General features: G+C 43.3%; 1 protein-coding gene across 1 annotated transcript in view; it reads left to right on the top strand.

Annotated features, from left to right (window-relative positions):
* Nucleotides 1-2,965: 2,965 nt before the first annotated feature.
* Nucleotides 2,966-17,402, top strand: part of LOC106577561 (cell adhesion molecule 4-like) — a 185,328-nt gene continuing 170,891 nt past the window's right edge. The window contains exon 1 of the mRNA XM_045713019.2: nucleotides 2,966-3,271. Coding sequence (XP_045568975.1) covers nucleotides 3,199-3,271 — 73 coding nt within the window. The 5' untranslated portion in view covers nucleotides 2,966-3,198. The remainder of the gene's footprint in view (nucleotides 3,272-17,402) is intronic.

Below are 17,402 nucleotides of genomic sequence, written 5' to 3'. Positions count from 1 at the left end.
AAATGTAGGACATATCGAGAGGGGGAGGAGTATTGACAATGCTGTGAAAGCTGGATGCTGGTACAAGCTTGGCCACACATACAGTAAATCCAATGGCCTCTTGACCTCCTATCCTCTCTATAACCTCAGTTCCCTCCACTTCCTATCCATTCTGCAAGGCCTTCCTCTACAGCTAACCTTTACTGCACCTCACTCACACCATCTAACCATGAAGAGAGAGCCTGCATATGATATGCCCAGTCAATAACAGAAGACAGACAGACAACCTTGAGGCATCGATAGCCTCACTTAAAACAATGGGTATGTATGTGGTTACACATCGTTCATTCACCACTGCATCCTACAGCACCATTAATAACTCTCCCTCTCTCAGCCAGGCCACAACTTCATTCTTTCATTTTCTCCTCTGTTGCCTTGTAACCTTAACATATTTGCATCACCGCTTATCACTATAACGGCTCTTCTCATAACTATTTATTTAATTAAGCCTGGACTGTCTGATGTTTTATGTGTGCGTGGTTGAAGGTAGGCTGCCGTTAAACCCCAGCATCTCCTTCCCGTTATTAACAATGACACTCCATTAAAGGGTACCGTCCATGCTACAGAGCACAGCGAGGATAATGTTATTAAACTGATTATTCAAGTCTTCACTGCAGCTCCTTCTCCAGCCACCATCTGGCTTTTTACAGGCTATTTGTGTGTCCTAGCTGCTAGGTGTAAAGGCTTTGGTCAAAACTGTGTAGCCAAAAGTCCATAAAACAGTCATGCTTCATCAAAATACCATTTGGAAATTTGAAGTGCTCTTCATTCGAAATGCCAGTGAACAGTGTTTTATTTTGGCCTTTGAGGCATTTATGGGTGAAAAGTGTACGCCTTCATGGATGTTACTGGTTCAACAGGTTGGCCCAAGGACTACTAGACTACAGCGAGGTCAGTCGCATGAGGGCTTTCTGCCTCCATGGTTGTGTTTGGATAGCGCTGGCCCCTAGGCACTAACCTAGAATCAGCTTTCCCTTCTAAGGTCACCAGGTAAAGTTGAGGGCTGCCCTTAGACACTGGCATAGGGTCTGGCTTCTGACCTCATGTCAGTAGCTAAATGACTAGGGTTGGAGTAGGCTTACAAAAAGATGACCAGCTACACTTTTACCTCACATATCATATAGGAATCATTGTTAGGAATCATTGTTATTACCTTACACCAAGTATTTATCATTGTTGATTCTGTTTCCTAAGAATATCCATGCACAATATAGTGATAAGTATACCCATAACCACACATTAGTTATTACATTAGCCTATAGTTGGGTGACAAGCTGATGCTACTATGCTGCGAACTGGAGTGCAACATGTCTCAGCAAGACAGACAGCAGCAGCATACCGGTCTATGGAAGCCTGTCTCAGTGGACATCTCCATTGGAATGACTAGAGCAGGCCACTCTTGAATAATATAGCAACTAGGGCCCGCTCAAAGACATTGTTTAGAACACATGGTCTCTATTCTGTTAAATTGCATGTATGTATGAATGTATGGGTTGAAATTAAAGTTCGGTTTTCGCTGGAGAGGCAGGTGTTCCCCCATCATTAAAATCCAACAATGCCCCATCTGGTGTGGGGGAGCCGCCGCTGACTCCCGCCAACCGGGGAACAAACACTCCGAGAGAAAGTGACAGGGGAAAATGAAACGGGACGCGAAATGCGGGGGGCGGATATTATCCTAGGCAAAACAACATGATGAAAGCGAACATATCTCGGCGTGGGACAAATAGAAATCAAAAGACAGAAGGAACGGAAGTGTGGTTGAGCGGGAGAAGTACAGAAGGGTAAATCAGTAGCCTACAATCATATCAGGCTACCCATGACTACGGGGCAGAATAATTTATACAGATGGGCCTATTATTGAGACTGAGACAGGCCACTTTTTATGTAGCAATTTTAGAGGAACATTCAGGCTTCGGGCTACAGCATTTCCATCGAGCAATTTTCAAAGCTGAAAATGAGAATGTGCCCTACTTCAAATATATTATAATTTTCAGGCTGAATTAATTAATTAACAAATACATGTTAATTATAGGCCCATGTTCCGAGCTGATCTGACATGCTATGCACTTTCCCCATCCAAAGGTGTCGCCAAACACTTACTTTGAAACATATTCATTCACGTATAATACAATATTTACTGAGGTATATTCAAAAGAAAATACAATTTTCATAATAGGTCCGTTTGGTGCCACGCTTTGACTGGAAAACTCAATTTAGGGTGCAGTGCAACCACAGCATGACGGTAAACTGAGTCTCCGGTGCTTCTTATTCAGCCGTTGTTTGCGCCCCCAAGCTCTGTCTAGAACAAGGATCTGAAACCGCTGGAGAGTTTTGTTGGTTTCATTCCATTAGCGCTATTCCAAGCGGTAATTTGCTAAAATATACCTGTTATTTAGGCTAGTGCTCTCATCTACACTACACTGATGATTTCACTTTACATTTAGAACACAAACAAACACAAGTTTTCTGTTTACTCCTAGGCTACTCCAATATCAAACTAGGTGTAATAAATTCCTTTGATCGACAATAAGTTCTATAGCTTCCATGTATATGGCCATGATAGCACATTTTAATCTTCAGCCTAGTATGTTTTGAATGTTACAATAACATACTGTGTATATATATACATATTTGTAAATGCATCTCATTGAATATCAAACAGTCTTATAATTCTAAACGTTGGCTTAACTATGCATGTTTTGTAAATACCTTTTATTTGGTAGGCTATTAATGTTTGTTATCAACCCTGCCAACCTACATTGATTGATAGTTTGTAGTATGTTTCCTCCCTCTCTCCCCTTGTTTTCTGAACCCACCCTCATCTTGATATACAATCCTCCACCTGCTCCTTGCTTCTTATTGGTCAGAGAACAGTTCCGAGTCCCGCCCTCTGCGCTTACTTTTAAATATATTTACATCTTTAAGTAACCAAGAAAAACTGTCCGAACCACAGTCGTTTAGTCACGTCCACGAGGAAAAAAAGTGGGCGTATGTGTCTAATAGTAAGCACTTTTTTTGTATGTTAAAAGACCCCAGCGAATGTTGTTAAAGAGAACAAGACACACTCCAGGCTTTATTCGCGGGTGAACCTGCGGGTTCACGTCACTTTGATTTCTCCAAGGAAGAGGAATATCAAAAAGATCAGCGGGACTATCAACGATGGCATTTACGGCCGTGTGGAACTACTCCGTTCCCTTGTCTGTCATCACTTTGCTATCTCTTGTGGGGACAGGTAAGAACATTTTCTGTTTGGGAATGATATAAAGAATGGGCTATCTGCTCGTAAAGAAAGACATCATACTTTCTGTAGGGACTTGCCCTGACCTTTTGTTGACTATTCAAGTTGAAAGGAGTGCGTGATAACCTAAACGCTAAATATGCACCGCAGGCTTTTTCGTCCTGTAAATGGGATATTTTGTCAGTGGATAGGACTGCGCGCTGCCTGCCTGGGACAGTGGTGATTGTGTATGTGTGATTACGCGCCTCCTGCGGTCTTCTGTGAAGCTTTCTAAGCCCGATGTGGTCTGTATCTCATTGAACACACATCGTTGGTGTTTAACCTACACATCGATATATTGATGCTACACGGTAGCATGGTTTATTTTATGTTTGGACAGGTTGTATTATATGCAAACATGCATTGTTACGCCCCCATATTGAAAAGAAAAAGTAAAAATCTATTGCCACCATCGTACCTTCTGGCCAGTGTTCAGATCTTATATGATATTGAAATGTACATTGCATCGCCATCATACTCCATAACCTATACGTCTTTCACTTCATCATTTGTATCGACAGAACATAGTTGGGATACACATAACGGGGTTTATAGCTAGATATACGACTGTGCACGTCATGCGCATAGGATATGTAACCGCACAGTGTGAATATCGATTCAGCCACATGCCTGATCATAACAAATACCGCAGCAGAGCAGAGAATCCCGCTACTATCACACATTCCCTGTCCAGTCAGTCAATGTTGACAGCGTCCTCGGCCAAAGTCATTTTGCTTGCCTGGGTTCTGGGGACAGATAGTCGCAGTGTGCTAGCCCAGTATCCCTAGCCTCATGTGTTTGTCTGATAGAGTACTACTCATTTCCTGACATTCTCCACATTATGTGTTCTGGAAGCTTTGAGTTCTCAACACCTTATCAGCTAGTCTGATATCTATAAATGTTGTATTGCAGAATGTTCATTAAAGCCAGCCAGGCACCCTTAGGCAGTGCTGGAGACTACTATTGTCCTCTCTCCCTTGTATGTCTGTGTGCCTAGGGATAGTCTCAACCTGTTCCGTTCTGTTCCCATAGGGACAGCCTATTTCATGCTCACCATCCCATGAGAAGTGCATGTGCTGCACACTGGGGATGTGGATTAATATGACATTTCCAAGACAACTTGCTCTTTTACTGCATGGCTTTGGTTTCACCATCTGTTTGTATCCGAGAGGAATTGTTTTAGCTCAGCTTGCATCAATGTTTATTAGAATGAGTTACAATTCTCATGATTCTAACACAGGAATTAGAAGTGGGTTGTGTGGATAGTCTTGTTTTATAGGTTCCCATATGGTACCCATGAGCTATTACTAAGTTATATTACGCTGTAGTGTAGACTGATGTCATTATATTCAGTAATATTGATTATGCTTCTAGCAAGGCAGTGAATGGGTTAAGATCTTGCTTCTTACTGTAGTGTATTGTCACAGAGCGGTGCTGTGCCTGCCGATAATGTCTACTGTTGGAGAAACATTACTCTTTCCTCCATACCCCTATGTTATTGTATTCCACAGCTGCTGCTCTATAGCCAAGAGAGGGAGAGAGAGAATGATGTTATATGCATGAGTGTGTTATTGTGTGTGCATGTATCCTTTACTGGAGTAAGAGAGAAAGGTGTGTGTTTGTGCTGCTTACAGTGCAGGGTTTTGTCAGAGCTGCAGGCTGCCTTGGCTGGGGCCTGGTTGGTGATCACTGTCATTAATCAAGCTAGTGACAGGGCTTGGGGTGGGGTGGGGGGGGGGAGTCAGCCGGGGGGAGTAAGGAATCATGACATGTAACGTGGTCGAGTTTATGGGGAGCTGGAATGGGGTAGGGAGATGGAGGAGAGCAATAGAAAGAGGGGGTTGGAGGAGAGGCAGAGCTGCAGTGAGGAGATGGAGCTGGAGAGATGGCTGGTTTTCAACACCCCTTCATCATGCAAATCAGGATGGAAATCAGGAAAACTAATTTAGAGGGGAGGTGGAGGAATGGAGGAGGGAGACGAGGGGAAGGGAGAAAAAGAGAGGCCCTCTGACAATGGCAGAGAGAGAGGGATGGATGGATTGATTGGATGGATAGACAAGAGTGATGTAAAGACAGGGATGCAGCCCGAGATGGCTACCTAATAGGAAGAGAAGGAGAGGGACAGAAAGCGATGGAGAGTGGGGGGGAAAGAGAGAGAGAGAGCGAGATGGAGAAGAAAAAAAGCAAAGCAGAGGCAAGGAGGACTTCACAGCGCGTGTCTGCTGGGCAAGCCTGAGACACATACACACACACACACACACTGAGAGCTCTGTATCGGGGTTCTGGTGTGTGGGTGATCCACTACAGCTGCAGGCCAAATTGCCAGAGCAAATCAAATCAAATTTTATTTGTCACATGTGCGGAATACAACAGGCATAGACCTTACAGTGAAATGCTTACTTACAAGCCCTTAACCAACAATGCCGTTTTAAGAAAAATACCTACAAAATAAGAAATAAAAGTAACAAATAATTAAGGAGCAGCAGTAAAATAACAATAGCTTGGCTATATACAGGGGGTACAGGTACAGATTCAATGTGCGGGGGCTCTGGTTAGTCGAGGTAATTGAGATAATATATACAGTTGAAGTCGGAAGTTAACATACGCCTTAGCCAAATACATTTCAACTCAGTTTTTCACAATTCCTGACATTTAATCAGAGTAAAAATTCCCTGTCTTAGGTCAGTTAGGATCACCACTTTATTTTAAGAATGTGAAATGTCAGAATAATAGTAGAGAGAATTACTTATTTCAGCTTCTATTTCTTTCATCACATTCCCAGTGGGTCAGAAGTTTACATACACTCAATTAGCATTTGGTAGCATTGCCTTTAAATTGTTTAACCTCTATGGGCTAGGTGGGACGCAAGCGTCCCACCCGTGGTGCACTCCATCAACAGCAGGTGCATTTCAAGAGCGGCAAATTTGAATCCAAATAAATGTCAAAATTAAAATTTTTCAAACATACAACTATTTTACACCCTTTGAAAGATAAACATCTCCTTAATCTAACCACGTTTTACGATTTCAAAAAGGTTTTACGGCGAAAGCATAAATTTAGAGTATGTTAGGACAGTACATTTACAAGAGTTGTGTGTAATGTTTTGTCAATTCAAAGACAGGGTCACCAAAACCATAAAACCAGCTAAAATGATGCACTAACCTTTTACAATCTCCATCAGATGACACTCCTAGGACATTATGTTAGACAATGCATGCATTTTTAGTTCTATCAAGTTCATATTTATATCCAAAAACAGCGTTTTACTATGGCATTGATGTTGAGGAAATCGTTTCCCTCCAATAACCAGCAGTCAAGTCAGCACCACAAATTAAATAATTAAAATTAGAAAACATTGGTAAAATATTATATTGTCATTTAAAGAATTATAGATTTACATCTCTTGAACGCAATCAACTTGCCAGATTTAAAAATAACCTTACTGGGAAATCACACTTTGCAATAATCTGAGCACTGCGCCCAGAAAAATACGCGTTGCGATACAGACTAGCCGTCATGTTGGGGAGATCTAAAATCGAAAATACTATGTAAATAATCCATTACCTTTGATTCTCTTCATCAGATGTCACTTCCAGGTATCACAGGTCCATAACGAATGTAGTTTTGTTCAAAAAAGCTCATCATTTATGTCCAAAAATCTCCGTCTTGTTAGCACATGATCTAAGCCCGCCGGACTTCACTTCATGAACGAGGGGAAAAAATATATTTACGTTCGTTCAAACATGTCAAACGTTGTATAGCATAAATCATTAGGGCCTTTTTTAACCAGAACATGAATAATATTCAAGGTGGACGAATGCATTCTCTTTTATAACGTATTGGAACGAGGGTACCCAACATGAACTCGCGCGCCAGGTGTCTAATGGGCCATCATCGTTCCATGGCTCTTGTTCGGTCAGATCTCCCTCCAGAAGACTCAAAACACTTTGTAAAGGCTGGTGACATCTAGTGGAAGCAATAGGAAGTGCCAAAATATTCCTCAGCCCCTGTGTTTTTCAATGGCATAGGTTTAAAGGTAATACAACACATCAGGTATCCACTTCCTGTCAGAAAATGTCTCAGGGTTTTGCCTGCCAAATGAGTTCTGTTATACTCACAGACACCATTCAAACAGTTTTAGAAACTTTAGAGTGTTTTCTATCCATATATAATAAGTATATGCATATTCTAGTTACTGGGTAGGATTAGTAACCAGATTAAATCGGGTAAATTTTTTTATCCAGCCGTGCAAATACTGCCCCCTAGCCCCAACAGGTTAACTTGGGTCAAACGTTTCCGGTAGCCTTCCACAAGCTTCCCACAATAAGTTGGGTAAATTTTGGCCCATTCCTCTTGACAGAGCTGGTGTAACTGAGTCAGGTTTGTAGGCCTCCTTGTTCTCACACGCTTTTCAGTTCTGCCCACAAATTTTCTTTAGGATTGAGGTTAGGGCTTTGTGATGGCCACTCCAATACCTTGACTTTGTTGTCCTTAAGCCATTTTGCCACAACTTTGGAAGTATGCTTGAGGTCATTGTCCATTTGGAAGACCCATTTGAGACCAAGCTTTAACTTCCTGACTGATGTCTTGAGATGTTGCTTCAGTATATCCCACATAATCTTCCTCCTTATGATGCCATCTATTTTGTGAAGTGCACCAGTCCCTTCTGCACCAAAGCACCCCCACAACATGATGCTGCCACCCCCGTGCTTCATGGTTGGGATGGTGTTCTTTGGCTTGGAAGCCTCCCCCTTTTTCCTCCAAACATAATGATGGTCATTATGGCCAAACAGTTCTATTTTTGTTTCATCAGACCAGAGGACATTTCTCCAAAAAGTACGACCTTTGTCCCCATGTGCAGTTGCAAACCGTAGTCTGGCTTTTTTATGGCGGTTTTGGAGCAGTGGCTTCTTCCTTGCTGAGCGGCCTTTAAGGTTATGTTGATATAGGACTCGTTTAACTGTGGATATAGATACTTTTGTACCTGTTTCCTCCAGCATCTTCACAAGGTCCTTTGCTGTTGTTCTGGGATTGATTTTCACTTTTCACACCAAAGTACGTTTATCTCTAGGAGACAGAACGCGTCTCCTTCCTGAGCGGTATGACGGCTGATGTGGTCCCATGGTGTTTATACTTGCGTACTATTGTTTGTACAGATGAACGTGGTACCTTCAGGCATTTGGAAATTGCTCCCAAGGATGAACAAGACTTGTCTATTGGTCAGAGGTCTACTTTTTTTTATGAGGTCATGGCTGATTTCTTTAGATTTTCCCATGATGTCAAGCAAAGAGGCACTGAGTTTGAAGGTAGGCCTTGAAATACATCCACAGGTACACCTCCAATTGACTCAAATGATGTCAATTAGCCTATCAGAAGCTTCTAAAGCCATGACATAATTTTCTTGATTTTTCCAAGCTGTTTAAAGGCACAGTCAACTTACTGTATGTAAACTTCTGACCCACTGGAATTGTGATACAGTGAATTATAAGTGAAATAATCTGTCTGTAAACAATTGTTGGAAAAATGACTTGTGTCATGCACAAAGTAGACGTCTTAACTGATTGGCCAAAAGTATAGTTTGTTAACAAGAAATTTGTGGAGTTGTTGAAAAACAAGTTTTTATGACTCCAACCTAAGTGTATGTAAACTTCCGACTTCAACTGTACATGTAGGTAGAGTTATTCAAGTGACTTATGCATAGATAATAACAGAGAGTGGCAGCAGTGTAAAAGGGGGGAGGGCAATGCAAATAGTCCAGGTAGCCATTTGATTTGATGTTCAGCCGTCTTATGGCTTGGGGGTAGAAGCTGTTAAGAAGCCTTTTTAACCTTGACTTGGCGCTCTGGTACCGCTTGACGTGCGGTAGCAGAGAGAACAGTATATGACTAGGGTGGCTGGAGTCATTGACAACTTTTAGGGCCTTCCTCTGACACCGCCTGGTATAGAGGTCCTGGATGGCAGGAAGCTTGGCCCCAGTGATGTACTGAGCTGTACGCACTACCTTGTAGTGCCTTGCGGTTGGAGGCCGAGCAGTTGCCATACTGCTGAGCTCCGAATACTGATAACTCCACGTCTGTTTGCTACCACCACCACTACCACCACACTGCACCCCAGCCAGTCTGCTATTACTGCTGCTCCTATCATCTCTGGGCATTTAACCACCTCCATTTGTTTACGTGACTGTGTGCAATGAGAGCCATCCGTTTGAGCCCTTTGTCACCATGCATCCGGGCCATGGATCTGCTAAAGACACTAGCGGTTGAAAAAACGGCAGCAATTGGATGGACTTGGTGGAGAAGATTTGAATATCAATTATCGTCGGTGTGCACACATACATATTCACATGCGCCGAGTATAAATCAATGTCGGTGTGAGTCACCGTCTTATTCTGCCTTAAACACACTAACATATAGGGAAGCGGGCATATACACACACACACACTGCGACTTCAGAGGACAGCTGACACAGTTTGATCAGGTTACTGTCTAATGCAAGAAGATGAGTGATTACGCAAGACGCTCTGTCAGCCTGAGTTGTTTTTTTATGCTTGTCAGGCATAGTTTGCATCATGTCAGAGTAGGATTCACTTGTGCTTTCTTCTAGATTACCCCGGAATCACTAGTTCACTTTGTTCTTTAATGCGTCGAAGAAGTCTTCAGCGTAAGCCAAGATTTTATCCTTTGATCCAAACCTTTGAGGATAATTCTACTCCAAATAAAATAAAGTTGTCGACAATTTAATTAAAATAGTGGGACGTCCTCCTCTTCTCACACGCGTGCCATAATAATGATCTTGAGTGATGCCAGTGTTGGAATTTCTCTGTAGTACATCCTTATTTCATGATTCCTCTCTAGTGGGACTACATGATGGGAAAATCAAACGTTGGCATACGGTGCTGGCGTGCCCGTTAAGTCAACATGATTGGGGCGACACTCAGGTTTGTTTGTATTCAGCCTGGCACGGCAGTATCACAGCAGTTTGATCAGCTGATTTAGTTTAAAGGCTATCTGCTGTCAAAACAGAAGCTCTGTCTTCTGCACTACGGAACACTGAAGGGATCAACTCATAAACAAATTTGACTGTGTCGCTTTTCACAAAGTCACAACGGTGAACGAGAGAAAGCGAGAGAGAGTGAGTTACGGAGCGTAACGTGGGCGAGTTTTATTCTTCCCCCTTTGGTTTTATGGTTCCATTACTCATGGATCGAAGATTTCCTAGCTGACTGTTTAGTGCAGGTGATGCATTTAACTGTAATGATTCTCTCATTTCCAACTAGCCCACCGTCTCATCCATAACAATGGAAATATGGGCAATATCTCATGTCTTAAGTATATTCCTGTTAGTCTTTTCTCCCTTCCTCTACACACTGATCTGAAAACACAGGATATGTGAAAGCAACATGGTAGAAGCCCATCAGGAATGTCTAGCTCATCAATGTCAGTGCAGACTGCAGAGGGAGGGAAGGAGAGGAAGAGAGGAAGCCACTTTGAGATTATTGAGATGACTTGGCCTCTATCAGACTTGGCCGTCAGTCACATGCCATAGCTCACTTCCTGTTTACTACTTACAGTAGCTGATCTGTCATATCTAATTTATTTGTTTATTTTCAGTCCAAAAAAATAAAAAATCGGTATTTGTGAGGGATTATAAAAAATATATATATCGACTTGATGGTTTAAAGTGGAAGTTAATTTAGAATAATTGACCTCTCCTCAGAGAGTGCTAAACATGCTAATAATAACAGTGATTTACCTAAGGTGTCCTTATGACATGTCTGAGTAATTGGCTTTCCACCAACTTCTCTGGGAAGATGTTATGGTGAAGAGGAGATGTCAAGGACATCCTTATTTTCTGGCTCTCTCAGCCTGTCAATCAATCTGTTGTTTAATATCCCGCTGAGTGTCTGCTCTTCTCAGCTTCTTGGTCAGTAAACTGCGACAGCCTTTTCTCATGTCCCTCTGTATGTTCTGACCTTCTGTCTCTTGGGCCGGTGCTCTTTATTTTCCTTACCTCTGTCTGTCTGTTTGTTTTGCTGTTGAGACTGTGAAATCAGAGCATCGATTCCCACTTCACCATCGCTTGGCACTCTGTGTAGTATAGGTGCTACTGCTGTGTGTTCGTTGTGCGCCACACACTTATGTGAAGGACCTCGGAATTGAATTCAACAATAGCAAGAAAAAGGGACAATGAGAGAACTAGGGAGAGGGAGTGGGAGAGAGAAAGAGGGAAATGGAGGAAGAGAGCGAGAGAAACAGGAACAATGAGAGAACTAGGGAGAGGGAGAGAGAGAGGAAGAGAGCGAGAGAAACAGGGCTAAAGAGAAAACAGGATATAGATCTTGAAGAAGGGGAAGTCACAAAGGTGAACATTCCTTCCTATTGAGGACACTATTGCCATGACTCTGGGTAAACACTGCCCCCCCCCCCCCCCCCCCGTGCTTGTTTAACACCCTGTTCCACCATGCTGACACCTGTCTCCGTGACTCCCGGATGGCCTGGCACTAACACAGCGGGATGGAGGGCCCCCGGTAACACTGTAACCACAGGGATTATACCCACTCAGACGGCGTTAGAGCCCTCGCCAGCCTTGATTGGATGATGGGAGCTGATTGAACTGAAAGGCTACCCATCTCAAATTGGAGTGTTGGAACTTGGGCGCTGCTTGAGCACCGGAGCTAATACATGCCTCCCATTATTTGATGAGGATGAAGAGAGAGACAGACAGAAGCACTCCCGCGCACACACACACGCACACACACACACACACGCACACACTTCAAATCACCTGTGATGAGTGGCTAGCCATCTTACATTGGAGTGTAAGGCACAACAGTGTAATGGGGCTAATACTGTCTCCCATCGTTAGCTCATGATGAGTAGAGTCTGAGTACAGATTCTGAATGGGCTATATGAGGGGCTCCTCCAGGGTCAGGGGGATGAGAGACACAGAGATTAGCCCAGTTAAGGCTACCTCAGCAGGGCATGACACGCAGACCAGTCCTCCTGGAGTCTGGCTCTGTTGGAGGTAGTTTTTGCTGAGCAGAGAGGGGCAGGGAGAGGGTGATTGGAGAAGAGAGGATAAAGAGGAGGGTGTATATTGCTGCTTGCTGGGCCTGGGAAAGAGGGAAGCTGGGAAAGGAGGGAAGCTGGGAAAGGAGGGAAGCTGGGCAAGGAGGGAAGCTGGGAAAGGAGGGAAGGATCCCTGAGCGTACGTCACAGACCAGTGGAGCGGACTGGCTGAGAGCCGGGGTGAGAGACGGAGAGAGGAGTCCAACAAACGAGTGAATGATTGCAGGATTTGGAGTTGAAAATGGAATTGTGGAGAAAGACAAGGGAGAGGAATCTGTCTGTGCAGAGCCTTTTTATTTTTATTTAACCTTTATTTTACTAGGAAAGTCAGTTAAGAACAAATTCTTATTTTCAATGACCGCCTACCAAAAGGCAAAAAGCCTCCTATTGGGATTAAAAATAAATTAAATAAAAATATAGGACAAAACACACATCACGACAAGAGAGACAACACACCACATAAAGAGAGACCTAAGACAACAACATAGCAGGGCAGCAACACATGACAACACAGCATGGTAGCAACACAACATGACAACAACATGGTAGCAGCACAACATGGTAGCAGCACAAAACAGGGTACAAACATTATTGGGCACAGACAGCAGCACAAAGGGCAAGAAGGTAGAGACGCAAAGCGGCCACAACTGTCAGTAAGAGTTGAGTCTTTGAATGAAGAGATTGAGATAAAACTGTCCAGTTTGAGTGTTTGTTGCAGCTCGTTCCAGTCGCTAGCTGCAGCGAACTGAAAAGAGGAGTGACCCAGGAATGTGTGTGTGCTTTGGGGACCTTTAACAAAATGTGTCTGGCAGAACGGGTGTTGTATGTGAAGGATGATGGCTGCAGTAGATATCTCAGATAAGGGGGAGTGAGGCCTAAGAGGGATTTATAAATAAGCAACAACCAGTGGGTCTTGCGACAGGTATACAGAGGTGACCAGTTTCCTGTGTCCTATAACGAGCATTGGTGGCAAATCTGATGGCCAAATGGTAAAGAACATCTAGCCGCTCGAGAGCTAGAAATCTGGAGGAAGAGAAGAAGAAGGAGGGGAGGAGAAAAGAAATTAAAGGGAGAGATTAAGAACAGAGGTGTGCCCACAGGCAATGTACAGAGATCCAAGGCAGCAGAGTGGAAAGAGGAGTGGGAGAGACATGATGGCCATGTAGAGAGGAGTGGGTGCTGTGTAGGTGAACACAGACTACGCAGAGAAAAGAGGCCACGATCGATAAGCTCATTCTATACAACACACACACACACACACACACACACACACACACACACACACACACACACACACACACACACACACACACACACACACACACAATGATATACACTGTCATTCTCTCCGGTCGTTATGCTCCCACTTACATAGTGTGTAGAACAGCACAGTAGTACTCAGCTTTCAGTATTAACCTCCCCACCCCCCTCTTCAAATGACTAAGATTTCCTCTTGAAATGACCTTCTCAGAAACCCCCCTGAACCCCCTCCGTAAAATACACACACACAGACACACACGCCATTCAGCAGCTTGCTATTTACCAGGAATTCTCATTTTTAATAATGGGACGTCTTGATGAGCTCTGGAAATGTCCAGTCTCTCTCTCTTAAAGAGCGACTGCCTTTCAAAGATATTTGTTGCTTTTTAAAACGGCCTATGTGGCACCGATATGAGTCAGAAACAGTTATTCTAATGTCAAAATTGACTGCTAAGTGTAAATAGGATCATTTTGGTCATAGTGGCGTCTTGTCTAAAACAGAGCATTGGTGCATCACAACAGATAAATGAAGGTTGGGTTTTGGTTTGATTATGTCCGTTTGTCCACTGACATGGGGTGAACAGCTGTGGTGATCGCTCTCTATCCAATAGCATAGACAGTGAGACAGACCTGCCCAGCAGCTCTGACTTTGTTTACATAAGACAACCCGTCTCACATTTCTTTACTTGAGAAATACTGCACCAAACGCCTTAGTTAGATGGAAAATTGTGCAATGAAAACATCTTCTGCAAAAACATAAAAAAGAAGATCTCTTGAGTTCTCTTACATTCATTCTGGGGATTTTTAGGGAAGTGAAAATAGGCTTCTGTGTCTACAGTGTCTCATGGGGGACAAACATCCTTAACCAAAAGCGGAATCGGACAGGAAACACAACTCCAAGACTGAAATCTCATTTTTCTAATGAGCAACAGAAAAACCCGTGCAATTATGAAAGGAAATCATACTAACGTTTTTAGGTCACCACAACACTTTTGAAAAGGTCTGCGATGAGATCGCCTTCTTACAATGTCTCCGAATGCCCCCGTCTCAGTGCAGACTCATATCTACTGGGAATATGGCTGTTGGCTGCGGTTGTTTTTTGTCTTGAAGGAAGGCGTTTTTTAGGACTTGGATGAAACATTGATATTCCAGACTGATTATGTTCCTTATTTAGGCCAGCTAATTACGATAATGGCGATAATGAGTTATTTGGCTCCTAATGTGTGTTTGAAGTGGGGGAGTTGCAGAAGAAAGTTTCTCAGTGGGCTTGTCATTATTAGCTGTTACCAACAGTGATATAATGCTTTGTTTATCTGAGCCGTCCCATATGCTCTTTCAAGAACAAGCATGTCTGTTGATTTCTAGATTCAGTGAAAAGGATAGCTGCTGCCACTAGATCAAATACACAAGACTGAGCAATATGGTTCTGGAGGGAGGCCAGATAATTGTTGACTAGTGCTGAGCCAATTAATCGAAAAGTCAGTTTATTTTTTATTTTTTATTAACAGCTAATTGATAATAAATTAATCAAATAAAACAAATGTAATATACACATCAACAGAAATATTTTAGTAAAGTAATGTGAATAAATGATAGTTAATAAGTGATAATCATGGGACGTGTGTTAATTGTTCGATTCTGTGTTATTGCATTCAACCCAAATAATCAAAACCGAAATCGAAAACCGTTATAATTGAACCGAAACCAAACCGACCTCAAAAAGCACTAATCGCTCAGTACTATTGTTGACACACCACTGGAATCTCTCTACAGTAACATCGCTTTTAATCGCATGAATCACACCCAACTCTCTCTCTCTCTCAGCCTGAGACAACAGCTTTAGTGTCAGGAGTGAGCTTTGTTCCGCTTCATTAGTAAACCGTAAACCACCATTAATTAGGGGCAATTAATTACCAGGACATGAAAACAATCCTCAAAGTTCGACACACTTAAAGACCCCCAAGCGTTCCAGAAGAAAGAGAGGGGAGAGGGGCCGGAGAGGGAGAAAGACTCCAGTGAGGTGCTAAATGTTGCTGCGGAGAGATTTACCGAGATGATTTGCAGGGCTTTTTAGAGATTCATAAGATCATCAATTCATGCAGTCCTTTCGATGAGAAACAAAAGCGGTGCAGGCCACCTGCACAGAGGGAAGAAAGGATCTCTGGCTCACAGTGGAACTCTCCTTTTTTAAAGGGAGAGATTGTTAGTCTCTGAGAAGTGCGGCCGGAGCTAAGAAAACAGCCAAGCACCAGCGACCTTAAAGATGGGTTAGTGCTTGTTGTGTTTATAGCTCTGTCTCTAAGGAGTCGTTTTGTCAGGATGGTTAGAAGGTGATAAGCAGGTAGACCTGGATTCACCTCATTTCAGTGAGCGTGGTGTGCTGTTCTCTGGGCTCTGTAGTTTACAGCGGTGCATGGAGCGATAGATGTACCGCTGCCTGGCTCTGTGGCTGGATGCAGCCTCTCGGAGATGGTCCAGTGTGGCTGCAGATGCTGATATCGCCATGTTCATCTGAGAGGGTATAATGTTATCAGAGGCTGCAGACGGGCCTATCACTGGCCTCTCTCTCTCTGTCTGGCAGAACAGGACAGGACAGTCACACAGCCTAACAGCCAGGCAGCCAGGGATATTGAGGTGATTTGACAGAGAGGACCCAGATATGGACATTAGTTAGCACAGCCAGAACCACAGGCAGAACATTGGAACGGTTGCCTACTCTGCATTGTTGGGGAAATGGAAAATGAAAATGAACAGGCTTGTTGTGGCCAATGGATTTCGATGGAAAGAGTCCACGAAGGGACTGGTATTCTAGTTGGTATTCATGTCTGTTCCATGGATACATCTTGTTATAGGCCTGTTATGTGTACTGGTCTCCTCTCTCCACAAAGCACTCAGTTTGAAACAATACAATACCCCTGTATTTATTGTCAATTGAGTGACGGATAGTGTCTGGCCCAAAATGTCCTCCTGTGACCTTTCTGTTGATCAGATCATGAGAGGTCCCTCCACTACGTCTGGCCTACTTTTATATGCCTTTATATGCCTCATCTCCCCAGAGCTAGGGGAGATGGATTTGAGTGGTGTTGAGGGGAAAGTGATTTATGGACTTTCACAGAAAATTAAAAACAAACACAAAACATTGGTAATTTAAAAACCAGGTTGAGCCCAAAAGATGGGTGATGGATACATCATTTAGCAGTGTGGCAGGCAATGTGGAGGATACACACTCTCTCCCAGGGAGACCTTGGATTTTGCAGAGGAATTTACTTGAAACTTTTGTCCAAACGCATTTCTCTGCACAGTTCAAATGTCAGGCCACATGCTGGCCTTTTCTGATGAGCTTCTAAGGATGATGTGTCAGAGGGGAGGAACACCTGGTGCAGCTCGACATTGTACTTAAACACATGTTCTTTCTCTTTGTTTTCCTTGTAGCTTGGCAGGTTCTCTTCCCTTTGTCCCTGCTCAGAACCTGTTTCTCTCTTTCCTTTTTTTCATTTACATTAATCCTCTGTCCTTATGATCCCTCTCTCTCTTTTTCCCTCTGTCATTCTTTCAATGTCCCCATCTCTCTCTCGCTCTCACACATACATACACACACACACACACACACACACACACACACCCTCCCACCTCAGAGTGGTGAAGGCCCAGAAGTGATTAAGTGGTATTGTGTGTACTCACCACAGACCGTCAATAGCTTTTATTGCCATCTCTCTATCCCCTCCCCTTGTCAGTCCATCTCCATCCCAGCAGTATTT

This window comes from Salmo salar, chromosome 02 (genome assembly GCF_965601325.2).
Source record: "Salmo salar chromosome 02, fSalSal1, whole genome shotgun sequence".
Classification (NCBI taxonomy): Eukaryota; Metazoa; Chordata; class Actinopteri; order Salmoniformes; family Salmonidae; genus Salmo; species Salmo salar.
This window is presented reverse-complemented; position numbering and strand designations above follow the sequence as displayed.